Genomic DNA, 26,819 nt, shown 5'->3' with positions numbered 1-26,819 from the left:
AAGCGAGAGCCCCATGCAGGTCTAGATCACCCGGATCTGAGGTCTTACCTTCTCCATAGGTATTACAGTAGCAGGCAAGAGCCCTTACTGAGAGTATAAATCCTACCCTGAGCATTGACTGCATATTTTGCTCTGTACCACATTCCAATTTTGCATTTCCAGACTTGGAGTTTTGCTGTTAAGATCTAACGAGATCTAACGAGACCATTCCAGAATTATCTACGGAGAGTTTTTGATTTTTCTCGGCTTTTTGTATTTTTACTATTAAGAAGAAAGTTGTGAAACCAATATAGAAAAAAAGGTATTTTTTATTTTGTTTCTAATGCCAGTGGCAGAGTGCGACGTTTCGGTCTAGGTGACCTTCATCAGGCACTGAGCCGTGCTGGGCAACTGAATTGACGAGCGCTAGTGGTGCTGATAGCGGCTGGCCGCTGTATCATGGCGCCATGATACAGCGGCCAGCCGCTATCAGCACCACTAGCGCTCGTCAATTCAGTTGCCCAGCACGGCTCAGTGCCTGATGAAGGTCACCTAGACCGAAACGTCGTACTCTGCCACTGGCATTAGAAACAAAATAAAAAATACCTTTTTTTCTATATTGGTGTGCCGGATACTCTTTTATATTTATGTTTGGGTTGGGCCCCTATCCGTGCAAAACCTCACCCTTCCACGTATCTGGTGCTATCTGAACCTTTACACAAAGTTGTGAAACCGTCGCTGCTTTTTGTTATTATTTTCTCGGTAGGACATTACCACGATGACCTGGATTTCAATTTGCACAAGGTCCATCATTATACTAAAAATAGTGTTAACAGCACAACAAAAATTACAGCTTATTAAAGTGCCGGCACCATCTGCAGCTCCCTTCCCCCATCTAGTGGTCATGTGTAGAACTACACGCCAGTTTATAATTTACCAGCACGTTTTACAGCTTTGTCTATTTTATAGATGTCTGTGTACAGTATAATAAAGCTTTATATTTTTGTTAGTTTTATTTACCTATTTTTTTACACCCCCACACCCCCCCCCCCCACATGTGCAATTTACAGTTTTCCCATGCATGTTTCTAATGGAGGAAACATATAGAGCAAAGCCTAGCTCACATAGGGCTACATAGGGCCACATTTTTTGTTGCAAAATAAAAAACTGCAACCAAACTGTTATCAAGGCACAATCCTCATCCCTTTAGGATCCTCCTTTCAAAAAAACATATAAAAGCTGCGCCAAATCTGCAATGTGTGAACTCACGTCAAAATTATTTGCTGATTAACTTCTTAATACATCTTTGTAGCCGGTGATCTGTTTATCCGATACAAAGCTCCAAATCCCCTGCGTAGACAAACTGTAGTACAACAGAATTATGGATACCAGCAACCACCACTAGGGGGAGCTTTGGTGCTGACTGCTTATTGTTCATACAATGATTCAATAATAACATAGTATGCAGTGAGCTCCCCCTAGTGGTGGCAGCAGGCAGATAGAATGTGATCATGTCTGTGCAGGGGATTTGGAGCTCTGTACCAGAAAAATGGGCAATTACCCTGTGGCCTTTACTATTTAAGGGCCTTCAACACCACATCCCCCCCAAGCTTGTCTAATGCTGTACTCCCTTCTTGGTGGCTCATCGTGAACAAACATTACGGCTCTGTATAGTGGTATTATTTGGGCACTATATATTACTTTTACGTTGGCATTGTATTGTAGGAATCTTATGTGGGCACTATCGGGTGGTATTATCTAGGCACTATAATTTTGGAGTCATTACTCTTCGTTTCTCTTTCTCCAAAAAATTGCTTGAGGGCCCCAACACATTCTGCCCAGGGACCACCACGGAGCTTGAGTGTCCAAGACCTTAAATGTATTTTTTATTTGACATGATTTTCGGCATTTGTGGATCATTCCTGGCACATTATCATGTTTTTTATTGGTTTACGCACCAGCAGGCAGTTCACCGGGTTTCCTCGCAGATCCGTGTCAGGGGCCTGGAGCAGGTGCCAATCTCTTCCTTTATTGTATGTGATGAAAGTCTTTACCTGCTTGTCAGTCTTCTTGTTTGCCAGGAACATCCCCTTTATCCCTGCTACCTAGGAAAAATTGATGCAGCTGAAAAACACATCAATCTGAGACAGGCTTTTAAGCTCGCCGGATATTTTGGTGCTGATAGAATTGGTCGGATGTCAATATACCAGCAGAGTGGAAGCGATGAAGCCAAAAGAGGAGAAGGAACGTCCACCCTGCCTTCTACTAACATGTGACCTCTTATTATGTAGCGTGGGTCTGGTGTGTGAGAAGAATAGATTTACATGTCATCAGTGTAAAGGTATGTTCACACGTGGCAGTCATGTTGCAGTTTTTGCAAAGGCAAGAATAACAACATAACTACAACGTGTGAATAAACCTCAGAACTCATGGAGGTACAACAGAGATCTCATGGAGGTACAGCACAGATGTCATGGAGGTACAGTAGAGGTGTCATGGAGGTACATTAGAGGTGTCATGGAGGTATAGTAGAGATGTCATGGAGGTACAGCACAGATGTCATGGAGGTACAGTAGAGGTGTCATGGAGGTACATTAGAGGTGTCATGGAGGTATAGTAGAGATGTCATGGAGGTACAGTAGAGGTGTCATGGAGGTACAGTAGAGGTGTCATGGAGGTACAGTAGAGATGTCATGGAGGTACAGTAGAGGTGTCATGGAGGTACAGTAGAGGTGTCATGGAGGTATAGTAGAGGTGTCATGGAGGTACAATAGAGGTGTCATGAGGTACAGTAGAGTTGTCATGAGGTACAGTAGAGGTGTCATGGAGGTACAGTAGAGATGTCATGGAGGTACAGTAGAGATGTCATGGAGGTACAGTAGAGATGTCATGGAGGTACAACAGAGGTCTCATGGAGGTACAGTAGAGGTGTCATGGAGGTACAGTAGAGATGTCATGGAGGTACAGTAGAGATGTCATGGAGGTACAGTAGTGGTGTCATGGAGGTACAGTAGAGGTCTCATGGAGGTACAGTAGAGATGTCATGGAGGTACAACAGAGGTCTCATGGAGGTACAGCAGAGATGTCATGGAGGTACAGTAGAGGTGTCATGGAGGTACAGTAGAGATGTCATGGAGGTACAGTAGAGGTGTCATGGAGGTACAGTAGAGGTCTCATGGAGGTACAGTAGAGATGTCATGGAGGTACAACACAGGTCTCATGGAGGTACAGTAGAGATGTCATGGAGGTACAACAGAGGTCTCATGGAGGTACAGTAGAGGTGTCATGGAGGTACAGTAGAGGTGTCATGGAGGTACAGTAGAGGTGTCATGGAGGTACAGTAGAGGTGTCATGGAGGTACAGTAGAGAGGTCATGGAGGTACAACAGAGGTCTCATGGAGGTACAGTAGTGGTGTCATGGAGGTACAGTAGAGGTCTCATGGAGGTACAGTAGAGATGTCATGGAGGTACAACAGAGGTCTCATGGAGGTACAGCAGAAATGTCATGGAGGTACAGTAGAGATGTCATGGAGGTACAGTAGAGATGCCATGGAGGTACAACAGAGGTCTCATGGAGGTACAGTAGAGGTGTCATGGAGGTACAGTAGAGATGTCATGGAGGTACAGTAGAGATGTCATGGAGGTACAGTAGTGGTGTCATGGAGGTACAGTAGAGGTCTCATGGAGGTACAGTAGAGATGTCATGGAGGTACAACAGAGGTCTCATGGAGGTACAGCAGAGATGTCATGGAGGTACAGTAGAGGTGTCAAGGAGGTACAGTAGAGGTGCATGAAGGCACAGTAGAGGTGTCATGGAGGTACAATAGAAGTCTCATGGAGGTACAGTAGAGATGTCAGAGACACAGAAGAAGTCTCATGGAGGTACAGTAGAGATGTCATGGAGGTACAGTAGAGATGTCATGGAGGTACAGTAGAGATGTCATGGAGGTACAATAGAAGTCTCATGGAGGTACAGTAGAGATGTCAAGGAGGTACAGTAGAGATGTCATAGAGGTACAGTAGAGATGTCATAGAGGTACAGTAGAGATGTCATGGAGGCACAGTAGAGGTCTCATGAAGGTACAGTAGAGGTGTCATGGAGGTACAATAGAGGTCTCATGGAGGTACAGTAGAGATCTCATGGAGGTACAGTAGAGATGTCATGGAGGTACAGTAGAGATCTCATGGAGGTACAGAAAAGGTCTCATGGAAGCACAGTAGAGATGTCATAGAGGAACAGTAGAGTTGTCATGGAGGTACAATAGAGATCTCATGGAGGTACAGTAGAGGTATCATGGAGGTACAGTAGAGGTCTCATGGAGGTACAATAGAGTTCTCATGGAGGTACAGTAGAGGTCTCATGGAGGTACAGTAGAGAGGTCATGGAGGTACAGTAGAGATCTCATGGATGTACATTAGAGGTCTCATGGAGGTACAGTAAAGATGTCATGGAGGTACAGTAGAGATCTCATGGAGGCACGTAGGGGGTCTCATGGAGGTACAGTAGAGATCTTATGGAGGTACAGAAAAGGTTGCATGGAGGTACAGTAGAGGTCTCATGGAGGTACAGTAGAGGTCTCATGGAGGCACAGTAGAGATGTCATGGAGGTACAACAGAGGTCTCATGGAGGTACAGCAGAGATGTCATGGAGGTACACTAGAGGTGTCATGGAGGTACAGTAGAGATGTCATGGAGGTACAGTAGAGGTGTCATGGAGGTACAGTAGAGGTCTCATGGAGGTACAGTAGAGATGTCATGGAGGTACAACACAGGTCTCATGGAGGTACAGTAGAGATGTCATGGAGGTACAACAGAGGTCTCATGGAGGTACAGCAGAGATGTCATGGAGGTACAGTAGAGGTCTCATGGAGGCACAGTAGAGATGTCATGGAGGTACAACAGAGGTCTCATGGAGGTACAGCAGAGATGTCATGGAGGTACACTAGAGGTGTCATGGAGGTACAGTAGAGATGTCATGGAGGTACAGTAGAGGTGTCATGGAGGTACAGTAGAGGTCTCATGGAGGTACAGTAGAGATGTCATGGAGGTACAACACAGGTCTCATGGAGGTACAGTAGAGATGTCATGGAGGTACAACAGAGGTCTCATGGAGGTACAGCAGAGATGTCATGGAGGTACAGTAGAGGTGTCATGGAGGTACAGTAGAGGTGCATGAAGGCACAGTAGAGGTGTCATGGAGGTACAGTAGAGGTGTCATGGAGGTACAGTAGAGACGTCATGGAGGTACAGAAGAGATGTCATGGAGGTACAGTAGAGATGTCAGAGGCACAGAAGAGGTCTCATGGAGGTACAATAGAAGTCTCATGGAGGTACAGTAGAGATGTCATGGAGGTACAGTAGAGATGTCATGGAGGTACAGTAGAGATGTCAGAGGCACAGAAGAGGTCTCATGGAGGTACAGCAGAGATGTCATGGAGGTACAATAGAAGTCTCATGGAGGTACAGTAGAGATGTCATGGAGGCACAGTAGAGGTCTCATGGAGGTACAATAGAGGTCTCATGGAGGTACAGTAGAGATCTCATGGAGGTACAGTAGAGATGTCATGGAGGTACAGTAGAGATCTCATGGAGGTACAGAAAAGGTCTCATGGAAGCACAGTAGAGATGTCAGAGGAACAGTAGAGTTGTCATGGAGGTACAATAGAGGTCTCATGGAGGTACAGTAGAGGTCTCATGGAGGTACAGTAGAGAGGTCATGGAGGTACAGTAGCGTTATCATGGAGGTACAGTAGAGGTCTCATGGAGGTACAGTAGAGGTCTCATGGAGGTACAGTAGAGAGGTCATGGAGGTACAGTAGAGAGGTCATGGATGTACAGTAGAGGTCTCATGGAGGTACAGTAGAGATGTCATGGAGGTACAGTGGAGATCTCATGGAGGCACGTAGGGGGTCTCATAGAGGTACAGTAGAGAGGTACAGAAAAGGTTGCATGGAGGTACAGTAGAGATGTCATGGAGGTACAGTAGAGGTGTCATGGAGGTACAGTAGAGGTGTCATGGAGGTACAATAGAAGTCTCATGGAGGTACAGTAGAGATGTCATGGAGGTACAGTAGAGATGTCATGGAGGTACAGTAGAGATCTCATGGAGGTACAGAAAAGGTCTCATGGAAGCACAGTAGAGATGTCAGAGGAACAGTAGAGTTGTCATGGAGGTACAATAGAGGTCTCATGGAGGTACAGTAGAGGTCTCATGGAGGTACAGTAGAGGTCTCATGGAGGTACAGTAGAGAGGTCATGGAGGTACAGTAGAGGTCTCATGGAGGTACAGTAGAGAGGTCATGGAGGTACAGTAGAAATCTCATGGATGTACATTAGAGGTCTCATGGAGGTACAGTAGAGATGTCATGGAGGTACAGTGGAGATATCATGGAGGCACGTAGGGGGTCTCATAGAGGTACAGTAGAGAGGTACAGAAAAGGTTGCATGGAGGTACAGTAGAGATGTCATGGAGGTACAGTAGAGGTGTCATGGAGGTACAGTAGAGGTGTCATGGAGGTACAGTAGAGGTCTCATGGAGGTACAGTAGAGGTCTCATGGAGGCACAGTAGAGATGTCATGGAGGTATAACAGAGGTCTCATGGAGGTACAGTAGAGGTGTCATGCAGGTACAGTAGAAGTGTCATGGAGGTACAGTAGAGGTCTCATGGAGGTACAGCAGAGGTGTCATGAGGTACAGTAGAGGTGCCATGAGGTACAGTAGAGGTGCCATGGAGGTACAGTAGTGGTGTCATGAGGTACAGTAGAGATCTCATGGAGGTACAGTAGAGATGTCATGGAGGTACAGTAGAGATCTCATGGAGGTACAGAAAAAGTCTCATGGAAGCACAGTAGAGATGACATGGAGGTACAGTAGAGATGTCATGGAGGTACAGTAAAGGTCTCATGGAGGTACAATAGAGGTCTCGTGGAGGTACAGTAGAGGTCTCATGGAGGTACAGTAGAGGTCTCATGGAGGTACATTAGAGGTCTCATGGAGGTACAGTAGAGATGTCATGGAGGTACAGTAAAGATCTCATGGAGATACAGTAGAGATCTAATGGAGGTACAGAAAAGGTCACATGGAGGTACAGTAGAGATGTCATGGAGGTACAGTAGAGGTCTCATGGAGGAACAGTAGAGATCTCATGGAGGTACAACAGAGGTCTCATGGAGGTACAGTAGAGGTGTCATGGAGGTACAGTAGAGGTGTCATGGAGGTACAGTAGAAGTGTCATGGAGGTACAGTAGAGGTGTCATGGAGCTACAGTAGAGGTGTCATGGAGGTACAGTAGAAGTGTCATGAGGTACAGTAGAGGTGTCACGAGGTACAGTAGAGGTGTCACGAGGTACAGTAGAGGTGTCACGGAGGTACAGTAGAAGTGTCACGGAGGTACAGTAGAGGTGTCATGGAGGTACAGTAGAGGTGTCATGGAGGTACAGTAGAGGTGTCATGGAGGTACAGTAGAGGTATCATGAGGTACAGTAGAGGTTGGGTGTACTGTAGATGTCTCATTAAGGTACAGTAGAGGTGTCATGAGGTACAGTAGAAGTGTCATGGAGGTACAGTAGAGGTGTCATGGAGGTACAGTAGAGGTGTCATGGAGGTACAGTAGAAGTGTCATGGAGGTACAGTAGAGGTGTCATGGAGGTACAGTAGAGGTGTCATGGAGGTACAGTAGAGGTGTCATGAGGCACAGTAGAGGTCGGGCGTACTGTAGACGTCTCATTAAGGTACAGTAGAGATCTCATTAGCCTCTATGGCAGCCGTACTATGGCTCCATACAAAGCGCAGCCTTAATACAGCCATGTGCATAAGACCTGAGGTCGGTTTCAAAATTTATTTTAAACTTGTAACAACCATTAAAGCAAACATGCAGCAGGCTGTCCATGCATGTTAGGAGTTATAGTTCTGCAGCGGGCTGTCCATGCATGTTAGAAGTTATAGTTCTGCAGCGGGCTGTCCATGCATGTTAGGAGTTATAGTTCTGCAGCGGGCTGTCCATGCATGTTAGGAGTTATAGTTCTGCAGCAGGCTGTCCATGCATGTTAGGAGTTATAGTTCTGCAGCGGGCTGTCCATGCATGTTAGGAGTTATAGTTCTGCAGCAGGCTGTCCATGCATGTTAGGATTTATAGTTCTGCAGCGGTCAGTCCATGCATGTTAGGAGTTATAGTTCTGCAGCAGTCAGTCCATGCATGTTAGGAGTTATAGTTCTGCAGCAGGCTGTCCATGCATGTTAGGAGTTATAGTTCTGCAGCGGGCTGTCCATGCATGTTAGGAGTTATAGTTCTGCAGCGGGCTGTCCATGCATGTTAGGAGTTATAGTTCTGCAGCGGGCTGTCCATGCATGTTAGGAGTTATAGTTCTGCAGCGGGCTGTCCATGCATGTTAGGAGCTATAGTTCTGCAGCGGGCTGTCCATACATGTTAGGAGTTATAGTTCTGCAGCGGGCTGTCCATGCATGTTAGGAGTTATAGTTCTGCAGCAGTCAGTAGACCCTGTGCTATATCATTTTGACTTCATGTCTGACTTCTTTTATTATTATTTTTTCCACGCTTCCAGGACAAGAGAGACATATCTATGAGCCACAGTGACATACCTCATAGAGGTCAATCATGACGTTCCCCTCCGGACTCTTAATGCTCTTCACGTTTTCCAGCGCAAGTGTAAAGAATATCCCCCGAGTGTCGGAGATGTAGAGGTTGTACGTCTCGTTCTGATTCCACTCTTGAATGGCAACAAATACTTGGTTTTCATCAGTGCTGATCACGTGCATGTCCTAAAAGGAAACATGAAACCATATTATTATTACTGTTGTATTATAAGCTGCAATGACCCTCAGTGATGCACAGGTGGAGTGAGGTTTAGTGCACTGAATTATCCATGACTGAGAAAGAAACACTTCAATAATAAAAAAGATACATTGTGTTATGTTTATTGCATAGCCAAAGGGGCGGAGCATGACACAAAGATTCCGAGAGCTCCCAAGATAGAAACCATTCCAAGAGCCATAACGGTTTTTATTTTTCCGTCAATAGAGCGGTGTGAGGGCTTATCTTTTGCGGGAGGAGTTTTAGTGTCTATTGGTGGCATTTAAAGTACCATATAATGTACTGGGAAGCTGAAATAAAATTATTTGCGGGATGAAATCTGAAAAAACTGCGATTCCTCCATTATTTTTTGGGTTCCGTTTTTACATCTTTCACCGTGCGGTAAAAACAACAAGATAACTATATTTTTTATATTTTACTACTTTAAAAAAAACAAAAACTTTGTTAAAAAACAAAACTAGTTTGGTTTCACCGCATTCTGAGAGCCAGAACTTTTTAAATTTTCCGTGCATTGAGCGTTTGAGGGCTTATTTTTTGCGGGACGAGCTGTAGTTTTTATTGGTACCATTTGTTGATAAATATGACTTTTTGATCACTTTTTATCCCAAAAATTTTTGGAGCTGAGTTGATCAAAAAACAGTGATTTTGCGCTTTTAAATTTATTTTTTTTACGCCGTTCACCGTACGCATTAAAGAATGCTATATTGTAATAGTTCAGACTTTTACGGACGCAACGATAATTTTGTTTACTTTTTTACATTACTTCAGATGAAAAATGGGAAAAGGTTGTTTTTTTTTAACTTTTCTTTATTTTCAATTTTTTTTCACTGCTATTTCACCTCTTTTCACTTATTTTCACACACTTTATTAGCCCCCTAGGTGACTTGAAACAGCGATAGTTTGATCGCTGGTACAATATACTGCAATACTAATGTATTACAATATATTGTCATTTTTACAAGTGGTCTGTTAAGCCCTGCCACAGACCACCAGAGGCAGAGTGGAGGCAGCTCTGGGGGCCTTCATTAGGCTCCTGGCTGCCATGACAACCATCGTCACCCCCTGATCTCGTTTTGGGGGGGGTGATGAGCTGTCGGAGGGGGCCGTCCCCTCTTTTAAACGCCTCAGATGCTGCGGTCACGATTGACCACAGCATTTGAGGGATTAAACAGCCAGGAGCAATGTGATCGCCTTTCCGGGCTGTTAGTCCTAGGTGTCGGCTGTAAAACGTGACCGCGCTCCATACCTCTCACCCCGCACCAGGACGTACAGGTGCAACATGGTGCGTTAAGGGTGTATTTACACATTCCCCATTTTTTGTGCATTGTGGCCACTGTTTACCACAGCGGTCATATAGGTGGAAAGGATTGTAGATCTGGGCGGAAGGAACTTATGTCACCCGCCATCCTATAAGCCTTGTCACCACCCATTTAACCCAAAAAGGATTGACTCATGAAGACTACCCCTATTGCAGTTGAAGTCGGCCCACAGATAAATTGATCGACAGGCCCCCCTCCCCCGTGTCCAATTATGCAATACATGGATAGCCCAGGTCAGACAGAGTGGAGCTGCTCTGTTCTAGCGCCCTCTGTTTTGACTCATAGAGGGGGGTCCAAGAGGCAACCCATCCGTTTATGATGTTCATTTGCCCAAATATTGCATATAAAAAGGGGATGTCTTAGTGAGAAAAAACCCTATAATACACCAGGATGACAGGTGGTGCAATTGCCCGATCAGGAAAGAGCCCACATTATTTAGACTCATTCCTGGCACCTGTCTGGCACCAGTTATATTGCTTTCTGCCTTGTATTTAGCGTTGTCTGTACTTTTTAATCATCTGATGACTTTTTGAATCCTCACTGAATGCGCTGGCCCTGATTTCTCTGTTGCCCCTTGGTCCAGCATTTGCCACTCTCGCTCATCCATGATCTGGTTTTTATTGGTTTTCCCCAGAGAAGTCAATGAGATCACAAAAACTCCGCAACTAGAATATCATCATTTCAAAAATATTATGCGTTCTATAAAGCCAACAAATAACCACAACTGCATCGTGTGAACAGGGATGAGATGTATTCCAGTTATCTGCATCTACATGCTGAGGGAAAGTACTACAGGGGCCATACTGCGATGAAACCCTGGGGTGATAACTTGGCCGAAGTGAAACCTATAAAAAAATCATAGCTGTGACCCAAAATATATGACACTTGATATAACAGTATACAGACATCTGTCACTGATGCCTATACACAGAATGCACTCATTAACCGCTTCACCATCCGACTGTGGGGACTGAACTTATTATCACATTATTCTCGCCATCAGGCCAGCACAAAAATCGATCAGCAATATATTAACCGTTCCTTGGGGAGGGCGGACGCAGTTCGGTGTATTCATCCATTTCTCACCCTATAGAGGGTGTTACATGTCAATGACAGGAACAGATTGTAGTAAGAAGAAATGTACAGGATAATCTACATAATGCGGTTGTAATATGTTTTCTCCAGAACTGAATCGCAGACGGGACTATGATGTGAAGGCAGGGGGACAGTTGTCCTGCAGCGAGGCAGGGACTCCTAGCATCGTACATAACTATGATGCTAGGAGCCCGGCTCCCTGCACTGTGTTCGGTCCGGTACTTGCGGCCGAAATACGTCCATCAATTACGGACCTAATTAGTGTGTGTGCACATACCCTAACACATTATACTATTTGGAACTAAAATTTAACTACTATAATACTGCTCCTATATACAAGAATATAACTACTATAATACTGCTCCTATATACAAGAATATAACTACTATAATACTGCCCCTATATACAAGAATATAACTACTATAACACTGCCCCTATATACAAGAATATAACTACTATAATACTGCCCCCTATATACAAGAATATAACTACTATAATACTGCTCATATATACAAGAATATAACTACTATAATACTGCCCCTATATACAAGAATATAACTACTATAATACTGCCCACTATATACAAGAATATAACTATTAGAATACTGCCCCCTATATACAAGAATATAACTACTATAATACTGCTCATATATACAAGAATATAACTACTATAATACTGCCCCTATATACAAGAATATAACTACTATAATACTGCCCACTATATACAAGAATATAACTATTAGAATACTGCCCCCTATATACAAGAATATAACTACTATAATACTGCCCCTATATACAAGAATATAACTACTATAATACTGCTCCTATATATAAGTATATAACTACTATAATACTGCACCTATATACAAGAATATAACTACTATAATACTGCCCCCTATATACAAGAATATAATTACTATAATACTGCCCCCTATATACAAGAATATAACTACTATAATACTGCCCGCTATATACAAGAATATAACTACTATAATACTGCCCCTATATACAAGTATATAACTACTATAATACTGCCCCCTATATACAAGAATATAACTACTATATTACTGCCCTTATATACAGGAATATAACTACTATAATACTGCCCTTATATACAAGAATATAACTACTATAATATTGCCCTTATATACAAGAATATAACTACTATAATACTGCCCCCTATATACAAGAATATAACTACTATAATACTGCCCATATATACAGGAATATAACTACTATAATACTGCCCTTATATACAAGAATATAACTACTATAATACTGCCCCCTATGTACAAGAATATAACTACTATAATACTGCCCTTATATACAAGAATATAACTACTATAATACTGCTCCTATATACAAGAATATAACTACTATAATACTGCTTCCTATATACAAGAATATAACTACTATAATACTGCTCCTATATACAAGAATATAACTACTATAATACTGCCTCCTATATACAAGAATATAACTACTATAATACTGCCTCCTATATACAAGAATATAACTACTATAATACTGCCCCCTATATACAAGAATATAACTACTATAATACTGCCCCTATATACAAGAATATATCTACTATAATACTGCTCCTATATACAAGAATATAAGTACTATAATACTGCTCCTATATACAAGAATATAATTACTATAATACTGCCCCTATATACAAGAATATAACTACTATAATACTGCCCTCTATATACAAGAATATAACTACTATAATACTGCCCCCTATATACAAGAATATAACTACTATAATACTGCCCCCTATATACAAGAATATAACTACTATAATACTGCCCCCTATATACAAGAATATAACTACTATAATACTGCTCCTATATACAAGAATATAACTGCTATAATACTGCCCCTATGCACAAGAATATAACCACTATAATACTGCCCCTATGCACAAGAATATAACTACTATAATACTGCTCCCTATATACAAGAATATAACTACTATAATTATCTTTTTTTATTTGAAAACTTACAACAAATTATTACAATACCTTTGCAATACACTCATAACAGAAAAAGAAAATAAACATTTGTCTCTTAATAACATCACAATCATTAAACAAACCATAATATATGAATATTGCTCCAGTATAGATTGTTTCAACTATTTTTCATGATATTATTCTAGACAGTATTACAGGAGAGTTCTTCTTTATTGGTGACCGGGCAGCATCGCGCACACCACAGATGGTACACGGTCACCACATTTATGACATATAGTGAACCTCTATGATATAAACGGAGTTTGGGCTAGAAGTCTTGATACAGCAGCTGAGAGTTTCACTGTCCCACTAGATGTGGTGACTGCAGGGATATTACTCTGTAGATAAGTCTCTTGTATAAAGAGGACATTGGTTTTGTCGTCAGACAGACGCTGGAATATCGCCTGCCACCTGCTCCTATTCTTCACACTGTTCACATTAATAGGAGGTGATATTCAGCCTCATCCTGGTTACATGAGCTGGTTTTTTACTGGTCGCTGCGGCTGGCCCAGCTGGTTTTTTACTGGCCGCTGCGGCTGGATCAGCTGGTTCCTTACTGGTCGCTGCGGCTGGATCAGCTGGTTCCTTACTGGTGTTGGGCAGATGTTTAGATGTTTTGGTGACAGAGTGACTGGATATTTTACTTTTAGCATGACCTCTATTTTCAGTGGCTGGTGACACTTGTGCAGCCTCCACAGATGGGGCATTCGTCTCTGGAGCAGGGTCTCTGGTACTTTGGCTCACATCCTCGCTGGGACTTCCAGGTTCTGGGGTCGTTTCTACACATATGGAGAAATCCTCCTGCTCTTCCTCCATGGCTTCTTTAAAGGTCTCCTCTTTATTATGTTCTGCATGCGGACACTCCCGGAATGTATGTCCAGGTCCCAAGCACAGGTTACATATGACAGGTCCTGTACAATCGTCCTTCACATGCCCAAACTGACCACATAGTGAGCACTTAATACGGGAACAGTTGAATGCCAGGTGTCTGCCCCCACATCTATGGCACAGTCGCGGTTGACCAGGGTAGTAACATACGCCTCTCTCCGAGCCCAGGTAGAAGGAGTGCGGCAGATGTCTGGTCACTCCATTCTCCTGAACCAGCTGGATCTTGACAGAATATCCTCCATTCCAGATCTCCTCCTCATCATAGATCTTTGTTGGCAGTCTCTTCACCTCACAATATCTGCTCAACTAGTGCTGCAAATCTGCCAGAGCCACCACCTCAGACTGGAACAGGACGGTGGCGGTGACTACCTGGGGTTTAGTCAGCTGGATGACATGTAGATGCTCCCACATCGCGTGCTCCTTTGTATCATTATAAATACTCCAGAACAAGTCTAGACTATATTGCAGCTTGAAACTGATGTCATAATTCCTGCTGGAGGGAACATGGATCAGAGCGAACACCTCAGAAGCTTTAAACTTCATAAACTCCTTCAACAAAACTTTCCCAATGTGGAGTCTGGAGGGGAGGTTTTCCTCTGGTCCTGAGTACCTGATTCTGACCACGTTCCTCCTCTGAGGTGTGGGGTTAGTCGGTCTTGTGACGTTGGAGAACAGTCTCCTGTACTGAGGTCTGTCAGCAGGTGGGTCAGGACTGGACCTCTCCTCAGCTGATTGTACTGCAGATCCTCCTGTGTCTGCTCCTGATCGCTGTGTAACCTGCACTCCATTCACTGTCACTGCGGGCGGCTGAACCTCCAGAACAGGGTCTGCAATGTCCGTCTCAGCCTGTGCCGCTGGTTCATCAGATATCAGACTGTCAATCACCGCGCTGAGCGAGGTCTCACTTACAATGTCAGTATAGTGCCACTCGCATTCTCTTCATCTGTACTGCACATAGAGTCTACTGCAGTTAACCCCTCGTCAGCTGGCACACATTTCTCTGCAGCTTTAGCAGCATTTGTGTTGGCTGATTGCACAGACCCCACACATGATGAGAGATGTGATCCTCCAGCCACTGCACACTCATATCTTCCATGATTTCCCTGCTCCACAATATTATACACAATATTATAGTCAGTGTCTTTTTTTGCAATGATATTTTTTCTCTTCACAGTTTGGGCTCTGGTCTCCCTTTTGTTCTCAATTGCCCAGTTCTTTATTTTGGGTACTGTGCATGATTCTTTCTGCAATCTCTCCTTCAATATCACCAGCTCACGTGTGCAAACATCCAGACACTCACATTTCATCAGCTTTGCCTTTGGATCAGTCTCTTGGTTAATTTCAGTTCTCAATTTGCGAACTTGCATTTCCATTTTAAAGATATTTTTCTTTGTCATTTTTGTGCACAATTCACCAACATCATGAGATTCAGTTGACTCACCAGCCACCATTTCCAGATCATCACCTCCACCATCTCCATGCTGCAGGCCAAACTCCAGACTCTGGGCTTTCCCAGGATCATCAGCCCAGGACCCCTCCCCTCCACCTGGGTCAGAAGCCATGCATAGTCCTAACAGGGAGCTCACAAGCACACGTCTATCCTCTCCTATGGACAAGAATATAACGACTATAATACTGCCCCTATATACAAGAATATAACTACTATAATACTGCTCCTATATACAAGAATATAACTACTATAATACTGCTCCTATATACAAGAACATAACTACTATAATACTGTCCCCTATATACAAGAATATAACTACTATAATACTGCCTCCTATATACAAGAATATAACTACTATAATACTGCCCCTATATACAAGAATATAACTACTATAATACTGCTCCTATATACAAGAATATAACTACTATAATACTGCCCCTATATACAAGAATATAACTACTATAATACTGCCCCCTATATACAAGAATACAACTACTATAATACTGCCCCCTATATACAAGAATATAACTACTATAATACTGCTCCTATATACAAGAATATAACTACTATAATACTGCCCCCTATATACAAGAATATAACTACTATAATACTGCTCCCTATATACAAGAATATAACTACTATAATACTGCCTCCTATATACAAGAATATAACTACTATAATACTATCCCCCTATATACAAGAATATAACTACTATAATACTGCTCCTATATACAAGAATATAACTACTATAATACTGCTCCTATATGCAAGAATATAACTAGTATAATACTGCCCCTATATACAAGAATATATCTACTATAATACTGCCTCCTATATACAAGAATATAACTACTATAATACTGCCCCTATATACAAGAATATAACTACTATAATACTGCTCCTATATACAAGAATATAACTAGTATAATACTGTCCCCTATATACAAGAATATAACTACTATAATACTGCCCCCTATATACAAGAATATAACTACTATAATACTGCCCCTATATACAAGAATATAACTACATAATACTGACCCTATATACAAGAATATAACTACTGTAATACTGCCCCCTATATACAAGAATATAACTACTATAATACTGCCCCCTATATACAAGAATATAACTACTATAATACTGCCCCTATATACAAGAATATAACCACTATAATACTGCTCCTATATACAAGAATATAACTACTATAATACTGCCACCTATATACAAGAATATAACTACTATAATACTGCCTCTATATACAAGAATATAACTACTATAATACTGCCTCCTATATACAAGACTATAACTACTATAATACTGCCCCTATATACAAGAATATAACTACTATAATACTGCCCATATATACAAGTATATAACTACTATAATACTGCTCCCTATATACAAGAATATAACTACTATAATACTGCCCCTATATACAAGAATATAACCACTATAATACTGCTCCTATATACAAGAATATAACTACTATAAGGGCATGACCACACATGGCGGAATTCCTCCGCAACTGTCCGCATCGATGCCGCACAGAATCTGCGTTGCAGATTCTGCAGCGGATCTGCACAAAATGTGCAGTACATTGATGCGGACTAGCTGCTGCAGACTGCGGGAAAAGTGCTTCCCTTCTCCCTATCAGTGCAGGATAGAGAGAAGGGACAGCACTTTCCCTAGTGAAAGTAAACGATTTTCATACTTACCGGCCGTTGTCTTGGTGACGCGTCCCTCTTTCGGCATCCAGCCCGACCTCCCTGGATGACGCGCCAGTCCATGTGACCGCTGCAGCCTGTGCTTGGCCTGTGATTGGCTGCAGCCGTCACTTACACTGAAACGTCATCCTGGGAGGCCGGACTGGAGACAGACGAAGGGAGTTCTCGGTAAGTATGAACTTATATGTTTTTTTACAGATACATGTATATTGGGATCGGTAGTCACTGTCCCGGGTGCAGAAACAGTTACTGCCGATCGCTTAACTCTTTCAGCACCCTGGACAGTGACTATTTACAGACGTCTCCTAGCAACGCTCCCGTCATTACGGGAGCCCCATTGACTTCCTCAGTCTGGCTGTAGACCTAGAAATACCTAGGTCCAGCCAGAATGAAGAAATGTCAAGTTAAAAAAGCAAGACGCATCCGCAGCACACATGACATGTGCATGACAGCTGCGGACTTCATTGCGGAACTTAGAATCTCCATTGAAGTCAATGGAGAAATTCCGCCATGAGTCCGCCACTGCTCCGCAACAGACAGAGCATGCTGCGGACACCAAATTCCGCTCCGCAGCCTATGCTCCGCAGCGGAATTGTACGCATCGTGTAAACGAACACTGCTAAATTAAAGTGAAAGTCAATGGAGAAACGGCTCCGCTGCGGATTAACGCTGCGGAGTGTCCGCAGCGGAATTTAAGTGGAATTCCGCCATGTGTGAACCCGCCCTAATACTGCCCACTATATACAAGAATATAACTACTATAATACTGCCCCTATATACAAGAATGTAACTACTATAATACTGCCCCCTATATACAAGAATATAACTACTATAATACTGCCTCCTATATACAAGAATATAACTACTATAATACTGCCCCTATATACAAGAATATAACTACTATAACACTGTCCCTATATACAAGTATATAACTACTATAATACTGCTCCTATATACAAGAATATAACTACTATAATACTGCTCCTATATACAAGAATATAACTACTATAATACTGCTCCTATATGCAAGAATATAACTAGTATAATACTGCCCCTATATACAAGAATATATCTACTATAATACTGCCTCCTATATACAAGAAGATAACTACTATAATACTGCCCCCTATATACAAGAATATAACTACTTTAATACTGCCCGTATATACAAGAATATATCTAATATAATACTGCTCCTATATACAAGAATATAACTACTATAATACTGCTCCTATATACAAGAATATAACTACTATAAGGGTATGTTCACACGCTAGCTGGCTTTTACGGCTGAAATGACAGACTGTTTTCAGGAGAAAACAGCTGCCTCGTTTCAGCCGTAAAAGCAGCTCCTCGTATTATGCCAGGCGTCTTTGACACCTGTAATCTTGAGCTGCTCTTCATTGAGTTCAATGAAGAACGGCTCAAATTACGTTGCAAAGAAGTGCCCTGTACTTCTTTGCCGAGGCAGTCAATTTACGCGTCGTCGTTTGACAGCTGTCAAACGACGACGCGTAATTTACAGGTCGTCTGCACAGTACGTCGGCAAACCCATTCAAATGAATGGGCAGATGTTTGCCGACGTATTGTAGCCCTATTTTCAGACGTAAAACGAGGCATAATACGCCTCGTTTACGTCTGAAAATAGGTTGTGTGAACCCAGCCTTATACTGCCCCTATATACAAGAATATAACTACTATAATACTGCTCCTATATACAAGAATATAACTACTATAATACTTCTCCTATATACAAGAATATAACTACTATAATACTGCCCCTATATACAAGAATATAACTACTATAATACTGCCCCTATATACAAGAATATAACTACTATAATACTGCTCCTATATACAAGAATATAACTACTATAATACTGCCCCTATGCACAAGAATATAGCTACTATAATACTGCCCCTATATACAAGAATATAACTACTATTATACTGCTCCTATATACAAGAATATAACTACTATAATACTGCCCCCTATATACAAGAATATAACTACTATAATACTGCCCCTATGCACAAGAATATAACTACTATAATACTGCCCCCTATATACAAGAATATAACTACTATAATACTGCCCCTATATACAAGAATATAACTACTATAATACTGCTCCTATATACAAGAATATAACTACTATAATACTGCCCCTATATACAAGAATATAACTACTATAATACTGCCCCCTATATACAAGAATACAACTACTATAATACTGCCCCCTATATACAAGAATATAACTACTATAATACTGCTCCTATATACAAGAATATAACTACTATAATACTGCCCCCTATATACAAGAATATAACTACTATAATACTGCTCCCTATATACAAGAATATAACTACTATAATACTGCCTCCTATATACAAGAATATAACTACTATAATACTGCCCCCTATATACAAGAATATAACTACTATAATACTGCCCCCTATATACAAGAATATAACTACTATAATACTCCCCGCTCTATACAAGAATATAACTACTATAATACTGCTCCTATATACAAGAATATAACTACTATAATACTGCCCCCTATGCAAGAATATAACTACTATAATACTGCTACTATATACAAGAATATAACTACTGTAATACTGCCCCTATATACAAGAATATAACTACTATAATACTGCTCCCTATATACAAGAATATAACTACTATAATACTGCCCCTATATACAAGAATATAACTACTATAATACTGACCCCTATATACAAGAATATAACTACTATAATACTGCTCCTATATACAAGAACATAACTACTATAATACTGCCCCCTATATACAAGAATATAACTACTATAATACTGCTCCTATATACAAGAATATAACTACTATAATACAGCCCCCTATATACAAGAATATAACTACTATAATACTGCTCCTATATACAAGAATATAACTACTATAATACTGCCCCCTATATACAAGAATATAACTACTATAATACTGCCCCCTATATACAAGAATATAACTACTATAATACTGCTCCTATATACAAGAACATAACTACTATAATACTGCCCCCTATATACAAGAATATAACTACTATAATACTGCTCCTATATACAAGAATATAACTACTATAATACTGCCCCCTATATACAAGACTATAACTACTATAATACTGCTCCTATATACAAGAATATAACTACTATAATACTGCCCCCTATATACAAGAAAATAACTACTATAATGATGATCAGTTTTGATCCCTCTCACGATATTCCTGACAAACAGCTGAATTTGTTGGGGTAATTTTGACTGGCTATACATTTCCCCTGCTGATGAATGGATCATCTACAACAGTTCAATGTTAGGTAGTGTCTCTCTTATCGGGCTCATAGAGGGGATTCTGGGTGCGAGAGCTCGTTCTATGAAATCCATAGGTCCTACTAAGGCACCATTTAACCCCTTCAATCATGTTGCCGGCTGATTAGCTTGGAATAGAAGTCGGAGAAACACGTGGAACAGTCATTTTGATGTAATTTTTTTCCCCATCCGTTTTCCCCAGAAGTGAGAACAGAAGCCCCTGGTATAAAAATAAACTAAACGAGGTTCCTTTTTTGATAATGATCAATACCATTATTAATCTTATTTTCTACACAGAACTTGGCAGCAGTTTAAAGTGACGGGTATCTGTGAAGTATCAGTGAGCTGCCAGTCATTTTAATAGGTTGGGAAATGTTCTAGTAACGAGCTGGTGGGTGAAACCTAAACTGAAGCAAACACAGAAGCAGTGATCCCTACATAGCTGCGCTGCGTTTCCCATGATCATAATAGGGGTCAGAGGGCAATGACGAGAATCTTTTTATTTTGCTTCCTGATAAAAGCCTGAACAGTAATTTGAACTCACAACCGTCCATGTTGTCTTCATATAGATCCACGGGAAAGGTCTTAGATATATCAAAGACTTAACTTCAAAACCAAAAACTGCCTTTGTCTCTGTCCGTGTTATTTGCTATGACGATGACTTGAAAGACTAAAATGTTTTTGGAATTTTATAACATTTCTTGTTTGCAAAAACTTTAAAACTATCATTGGTATCCTGGAGAGTTCATAGAGCTGAGGGGGCAAAAATAAAAATGGGGTTTCTTGCTGGTAAGGGCACGGCCAGATGTGGCGGAATTTCAGTGGAATTCTCCAGCGGCCGTTTTTTACATTTGTTTCAATACATTTTTGGGCAAGTTAGTTCAGACGTTGCGGAAAACTCCGCTGCGGACCATAGGCTGCGGTGCGGAATTTTCCCTCCGCAGCATGCACTAAGGCTGAGTTCACACTTCACGGATTTTATGTCGATTTTCAGCCTCTGCAATGCAAAAAACTGAAATCTGTGGCAAGTCCGCTGTGATATCTGCAACGTCTGAATTACCTGTCAAATATGCAAATTTTGGTGCAGATTCGTTGCGTAATTGCCCCAAATCTGCACCAACATTTGCAGCGGAAAAACTCCACCACGTCTGGCCGTGCCCTAATTGTTACATAGTTTATTAGGTTGAAAAAAATACACCAGGACCTGTAATCCTGCCCTGTTAATCCAGAGGAAGGCAAAACCCGCATGACGTTGATGCCAATTGCCCCATTAGGGGGAAAATTGTTGTGCCCCTAGCCCTTTTTATCCTTTATAGGAGAGAAGGATGGCATGTATACCCCATAGGTTGGCAAAGTACTGTATACATTTGGAGCTAGTAAGACCTTTTATGTGGTCTGGAAATTAATACTTTCATAGACATGAACAGAAAGCAACCCAAAAAGTTGCCTCCTCATTTTTTCTCTATTGTTTTAAAGGAACCTATCAAAATTTTATTAGGGACACCGTTAAAGGTTTTAACAAAGCAAAGCTAAAAAACTGTAAATCGAAGGGGTCAAAATGTAGTAGCTATAAACGATGCACTCCCCTCCTCTGCATGAGCCATATGCCCTTTCCGTGGTGCCTAGATTTTTGTAGGAGGTGATTATTGAATGAGTCCCACATGAGCCCTCTAGACACTTAATAGGTAACTGACCAACATAGATATGAATACAAAATAACCCAAAAAGTTGGGTGCAAGGGGCAAATTTCTAGGCCCATTGGCTACCTGGCTCCTGGGATTTGTCCAGCCCAAGCGTTTCCCCTTATTTATGATTGAGGGTTTACACATAAAAAGGGAGATTGGGCCAGACTAAGCTAAGCCCCGTTCTCTCACAGTCGCCATAGCAGCTTCATTGGCTGACTATTAGATGGTCACGTATGCTTATTACAATGTGGCACTGGGTTGATTGGTGCAAATCATTGACGTAACATAAAGCAGGTGGCAGCCTTTCTTAGGACTTGGTATTTGGGGAGAAGCTGTACAATATTTGAACACGTTTTGACCAAAAACGCCTTGTTAATGAAGAGGACAGAGGAGAATGACCAATCGTGTTTAAGCTGATCGGAAGGCAACAGTTACTAAATAACCATGTGCAACATTTATGGTCTACAGGAGAAAATCTTCACACGCCACTAGAGCTGGTAGAAGTTCAGAATTTTGATGCACATTTTGGAGAATCAATGAAGAACAGAATTTTTTCGGAATTGTTCATCTCTACACAGCGCGTTGAACCTTCAAGAGGATGGGGTACTGCAGGGAAAAGATAAAAACCTCAGTCTTCAGTGGCACCAAAATGAAGTAATTGAAGACTAGGAGAACCTTGGGTGGCTTGATGAATTTCGAATTTTGCTGGACCTACAGGGTTAGAATTTGGCATGCAATTTCATGGACCCATTCTGCTTTGTTTTCAAGATTCTAGTGGTGTAATGTTGGTGAAAATGTTTTATTGGCGCACTTTAAGCCTCTTCATACCAACTGATCATCCTTAAAATGGCAAAGCCTACTTAAATATTTTTTCTGACCATAGGCATCCCTTTATAGCCACAGGCCACCCATCTTCTATTGGCCAGAACACAAAACGCGTATTCGCAAACTGGTCTTGCCAACAAGAAAATAAGCTCAATGTCCTCCAGTGGCTACACGGTCACCAGATCTCAAGCAAGATGACCACTAATTGCATGTGGTGGAACAAAAAAATTGCTAAATCTTACCCAACTGTATCAGCCATGACCGGTAGCCAAGTCATCATTCCATCACCTCAAAAAATTTGGGATATTCTGAGGGGCAATGGGGGAAAGGGCCCTATCCAGTCCTAGAAAGGTACAAGAAACAATGTGGCCGTTGCTAAAATACATTGTATCCATTCATATTTGACCTCCCATTCATTACTCCTATTATCTATTTTTTATAATCTACCCCTGAGTCTTATTTAACAACGTTCCAAGTGGCAGGAATATCAGTCTATCCGGAAGCTGCCGCAGCTCGCTGGTCCGTAAGAAGAACAGCAAAGGGAAATAAGCCTAATGCGACTGTAACACGGCACTGAATTATTCATCTGGAAAATATCTAGGATCGGCAGGGATATTATTAATAGCAGTTCATTACGGTTTGTAGCATAATTAATAGTTTTGGGGTCCGCACGTGGAGCTGTAAAATGCTTTGATTAGTATCTAAATGAAATATTTGGTCTTAAGCTGAGGCTTGTACGACAAAACGAGCAAAAACCACATTACCTTCTGGGCAGCCGGATTAAATATTAAGCAGCTTATTTAGCGATTCCACTTTCCTTTTTAGTCGGAATATTAAGTGAAAAATTGTGTTTAATTTCCATCTCTCGCTTTATTTGCATTTATGATCACATAGAGACTCGGGGTTCGGCTTGTTTAATCTTAAATCCTGGGAGTAGAAAGGAGACGGGGTGTTTTTAAATCAGAAATTGGGCAATGGCCCCCAACGATCAAGCAAATATCCTGTGGAAATTAAATAAACGGCCGATATGGGTAAACCCCTTTCATGGTGGAGAGCATGTGGTTTACAACCAGTCCACGAATTAGCATCACAGTGTCCCCTAAAGTGACTATCAATGTTGATCTGCGCCCATATGGATGAGGCTTGGGTAAGTAAATGAAAGCCCAATAGGGAACCAAAAATAATAATTGGTTTCCATCTCCAATGTCACTGTCTAACTCACAATAGCCAGAAATCTTCGGCAACATTGATGGCGGTTTAAGGACATTTTCCAATCCCGAAAATTAACTTTCAGCAGTCAACCTAGAGATACTGTCATTAGTGCCATGTGACTGCGGCCAGCGACGGTTTTACGGAGTGACAATCCTGGAAAATGAGACCTTATTTCCTATCGGCCCCAGAGGGCTAGAACCCCAGGGGCAACTTGAGCGTGGAGCCAAAATACATGCTGGAGATTGAAAGAGGTTTTCTAAGGGCCCGGTATGGTTTCAGGGGTTGCAGAATGCTTTGGGCTCCAGAGGACTGGACCCTTAGGGGCAACTTAAGAGTAGAGCGGAAAAACATTCCTGTAGTCAGACAGGGCGCTCATTTATGTATATGTAGCTACTGAAATAATGACAAAAACGGTCCATAAAGGTCAAGTCGTGTGCTAAGTATATTTTTTTAATAAACAAAGTTTAAAAAAAAAAAATCTGAGTTGGAAGTACTTTCTTTTTTGGACCCGGACCAACTTTTCTATAATACCAAAGACTGGCCATAGCAATGACGTGTCCTCCATACTGACGTCACCATTGTGGCAGCCAATTGTAGCCAGAATAGGAAATTTTGGAAAATGTTAAAAATTATTTTTAGGGGTCGGATTATCAGGCCCATCATCAAATATACCAAATTCTATTACAACTCCTTTTTGTATGATCCAGTGCTGTAGCTAAAGGAGGTGTGGAGGTAGCAGTAGTGACAGGTTCGTAGCGCACAAACGCCTCTCTGCTACATATAGCGACAGCAATATTATAATAGGGAATTAGTGGGGGCTCAGGTTTAGGTCATGCATGGGGTCCATGGACTTCAAGCTTCAACAGTCGCTGCATCCACTGAAACATTGTATCAATATTTGGTCTATAAATAAATGCTAACGAGCCCTCTAAATTGCCTGTTTTCCATGTGACCTACTTGTCCTCGCTTTATGATCCGGCTGGTCGTCTCGGATATTCCACATTCAATGTTTGTCTTTAGTGTCACAAATTATTTTTGACACAACTAAAAGGCAAGCGCCCGCGTGGCTTCAATGGAAACAGATTAAAGAGAATTGTTGCTGTAACTCCGGATGCTGCGACTTCATTTACAGCCGCTCCTCTCCTCAATTAATAGGATGAAACAATATTAGACGACTTTACTCTGCCACAGATTTCTTTTGTCTTATTAAATTCTTTCAAGCAAAATATCTGAGTAGCATCAAAAGATTTATTGAAAAAACAAGAAAATTACATATATGCCTTCCGATAAACGTAGTATTCCGTCTTTGCTGCGTTTAACCCTTCTGTAAAGGAACCTATGCCTATTATAATAGGGCAACTGCAAAATGTATTAAAGGGGCTTTATCAGATTCATCAAATATTACATCTCCAGAGGATAGTTATATTCTTGGATATTGGGGGCAGCATTCTAGTTATATTCTTGTACATAGGAGCAGTATTATAGTAGTTATATTCTTGTATATAGGGGCAGTATTATAGTAGTTATATTCTTGTATATAGGGGCAGTATTATAATAGTTATATTCTTGTACATAGGAGCAGTATTATAGTAGTTATATTCTTGTATGTAGGGAGCAGTATTATAGTAGTTATATACTTGTATATAGGGGGCAGTATTATAGTAGTTATATTCTTGTATATAGGGGCAGTATTATAGTAGTTATATTCTTGTATATAGGAGCAGTATTATAGTAGTTATATTCTTGTATATAGGCGGCAGTATTATAGTAGTTATATTCTTGTACATAGGAGGTAGTATTATAGTAGTTATATTCTTGTATATAGGGGCAGTATTATAGTAGTTATATTCTTGTATATAGCGGCAGTATATTAGTAGTTATATTCTTGTATATAGGGGGCAGTATTATAGTAGTTATATTCTTGTATATAGTGGCAGTATTATAGTAGTTATATTCTTGTATATTGGGGGCAGCATTCTAGTTATATTCTTGTACATAGGAGCAGTATTATAGTAGTTATATTCTTGTACATAGGAGCAGTATTATAGTAGTTATATTATTGAATATAGGGGGCAGTATTATAGTAGTTATATTCCTGTATATAGGAGGCAGTATTATAGTAGTTATATTCTTGTATATAGGGGCAGTATTATAGTAGTTATATTCTTGTATATAGGGGCAGTATTATAGTGGTTATATTCTTGTATATAGGGGCAGTATTATAGTAGTTATATTCTTGTATATAGGAGCAGTATTATAGTAGTTATATTCTTGTACATAGTGGACAGTATTATAGTAGTTATATTCTTGTATATAAGCGCAGTATTATATTAGTTATATTCTTGTATATAGGAGGCAGTATTATAGTAGTTATATTATTGTATATAGGAGCAGTATTATAGTAGTTATATTCTTGTATATAGGAGCAGTATTATAGTAGATAT

At 41.0% G+C, this 26,819-nt stretch overlaps 1 protein-coding gene across 3 annotated transcripts in view; it reads right to left on the bottom strand.

Annotated features, from left to right (window-relative positions):
• The window catches only part of SORCS1 (sortilin related VPS10 domain containing receptor 1), a 536,576-nt gene that overhangs the window by 96,104 nt on the left and 413,653 nt on the right, over positions 1-26,819 (bottom strand). For all 3 annotated transcript variants that reach the window (XM_075842830.1, XM_075842831.1, XM_075842832.1), the window contains exons 9-10: positions 8,580-8,759; positions 1,938-2,084 (exon numbers count right to left, since the gene is read on the bottom strand). In XM_075842830.1, coding sequence (XP_075698945.1) covers positions 1,938-2,084; positions 8,580-8,759 — 327 coding nt within the window. The remainder of the gene's footprint in view (positions 1-1,937; positions 2,085-8,579; positions 8,760-26,819) is intronic.

This window comes from Rhinoderma darwinii, chromosome 11, assembly GCF_050947455.1.
Source record: "Rhinoderma darwinii isolate aRhiDar2 chromosome 11, aRhiDar2.hap1, whole genome shotgun sequence".
NCBI classification, from domain to species: domain Eukaryota; kingdom Metazoa; phylum Chordata; class Amphibia; order Anura; family Rhinodermatidae; genus Rhinoderma; species Rhinoderma darwinii.
Note: the sequence above shows the minus strand (reverse complement) of the source record. Positions and strands in the feature narration are given on the sequence as shown.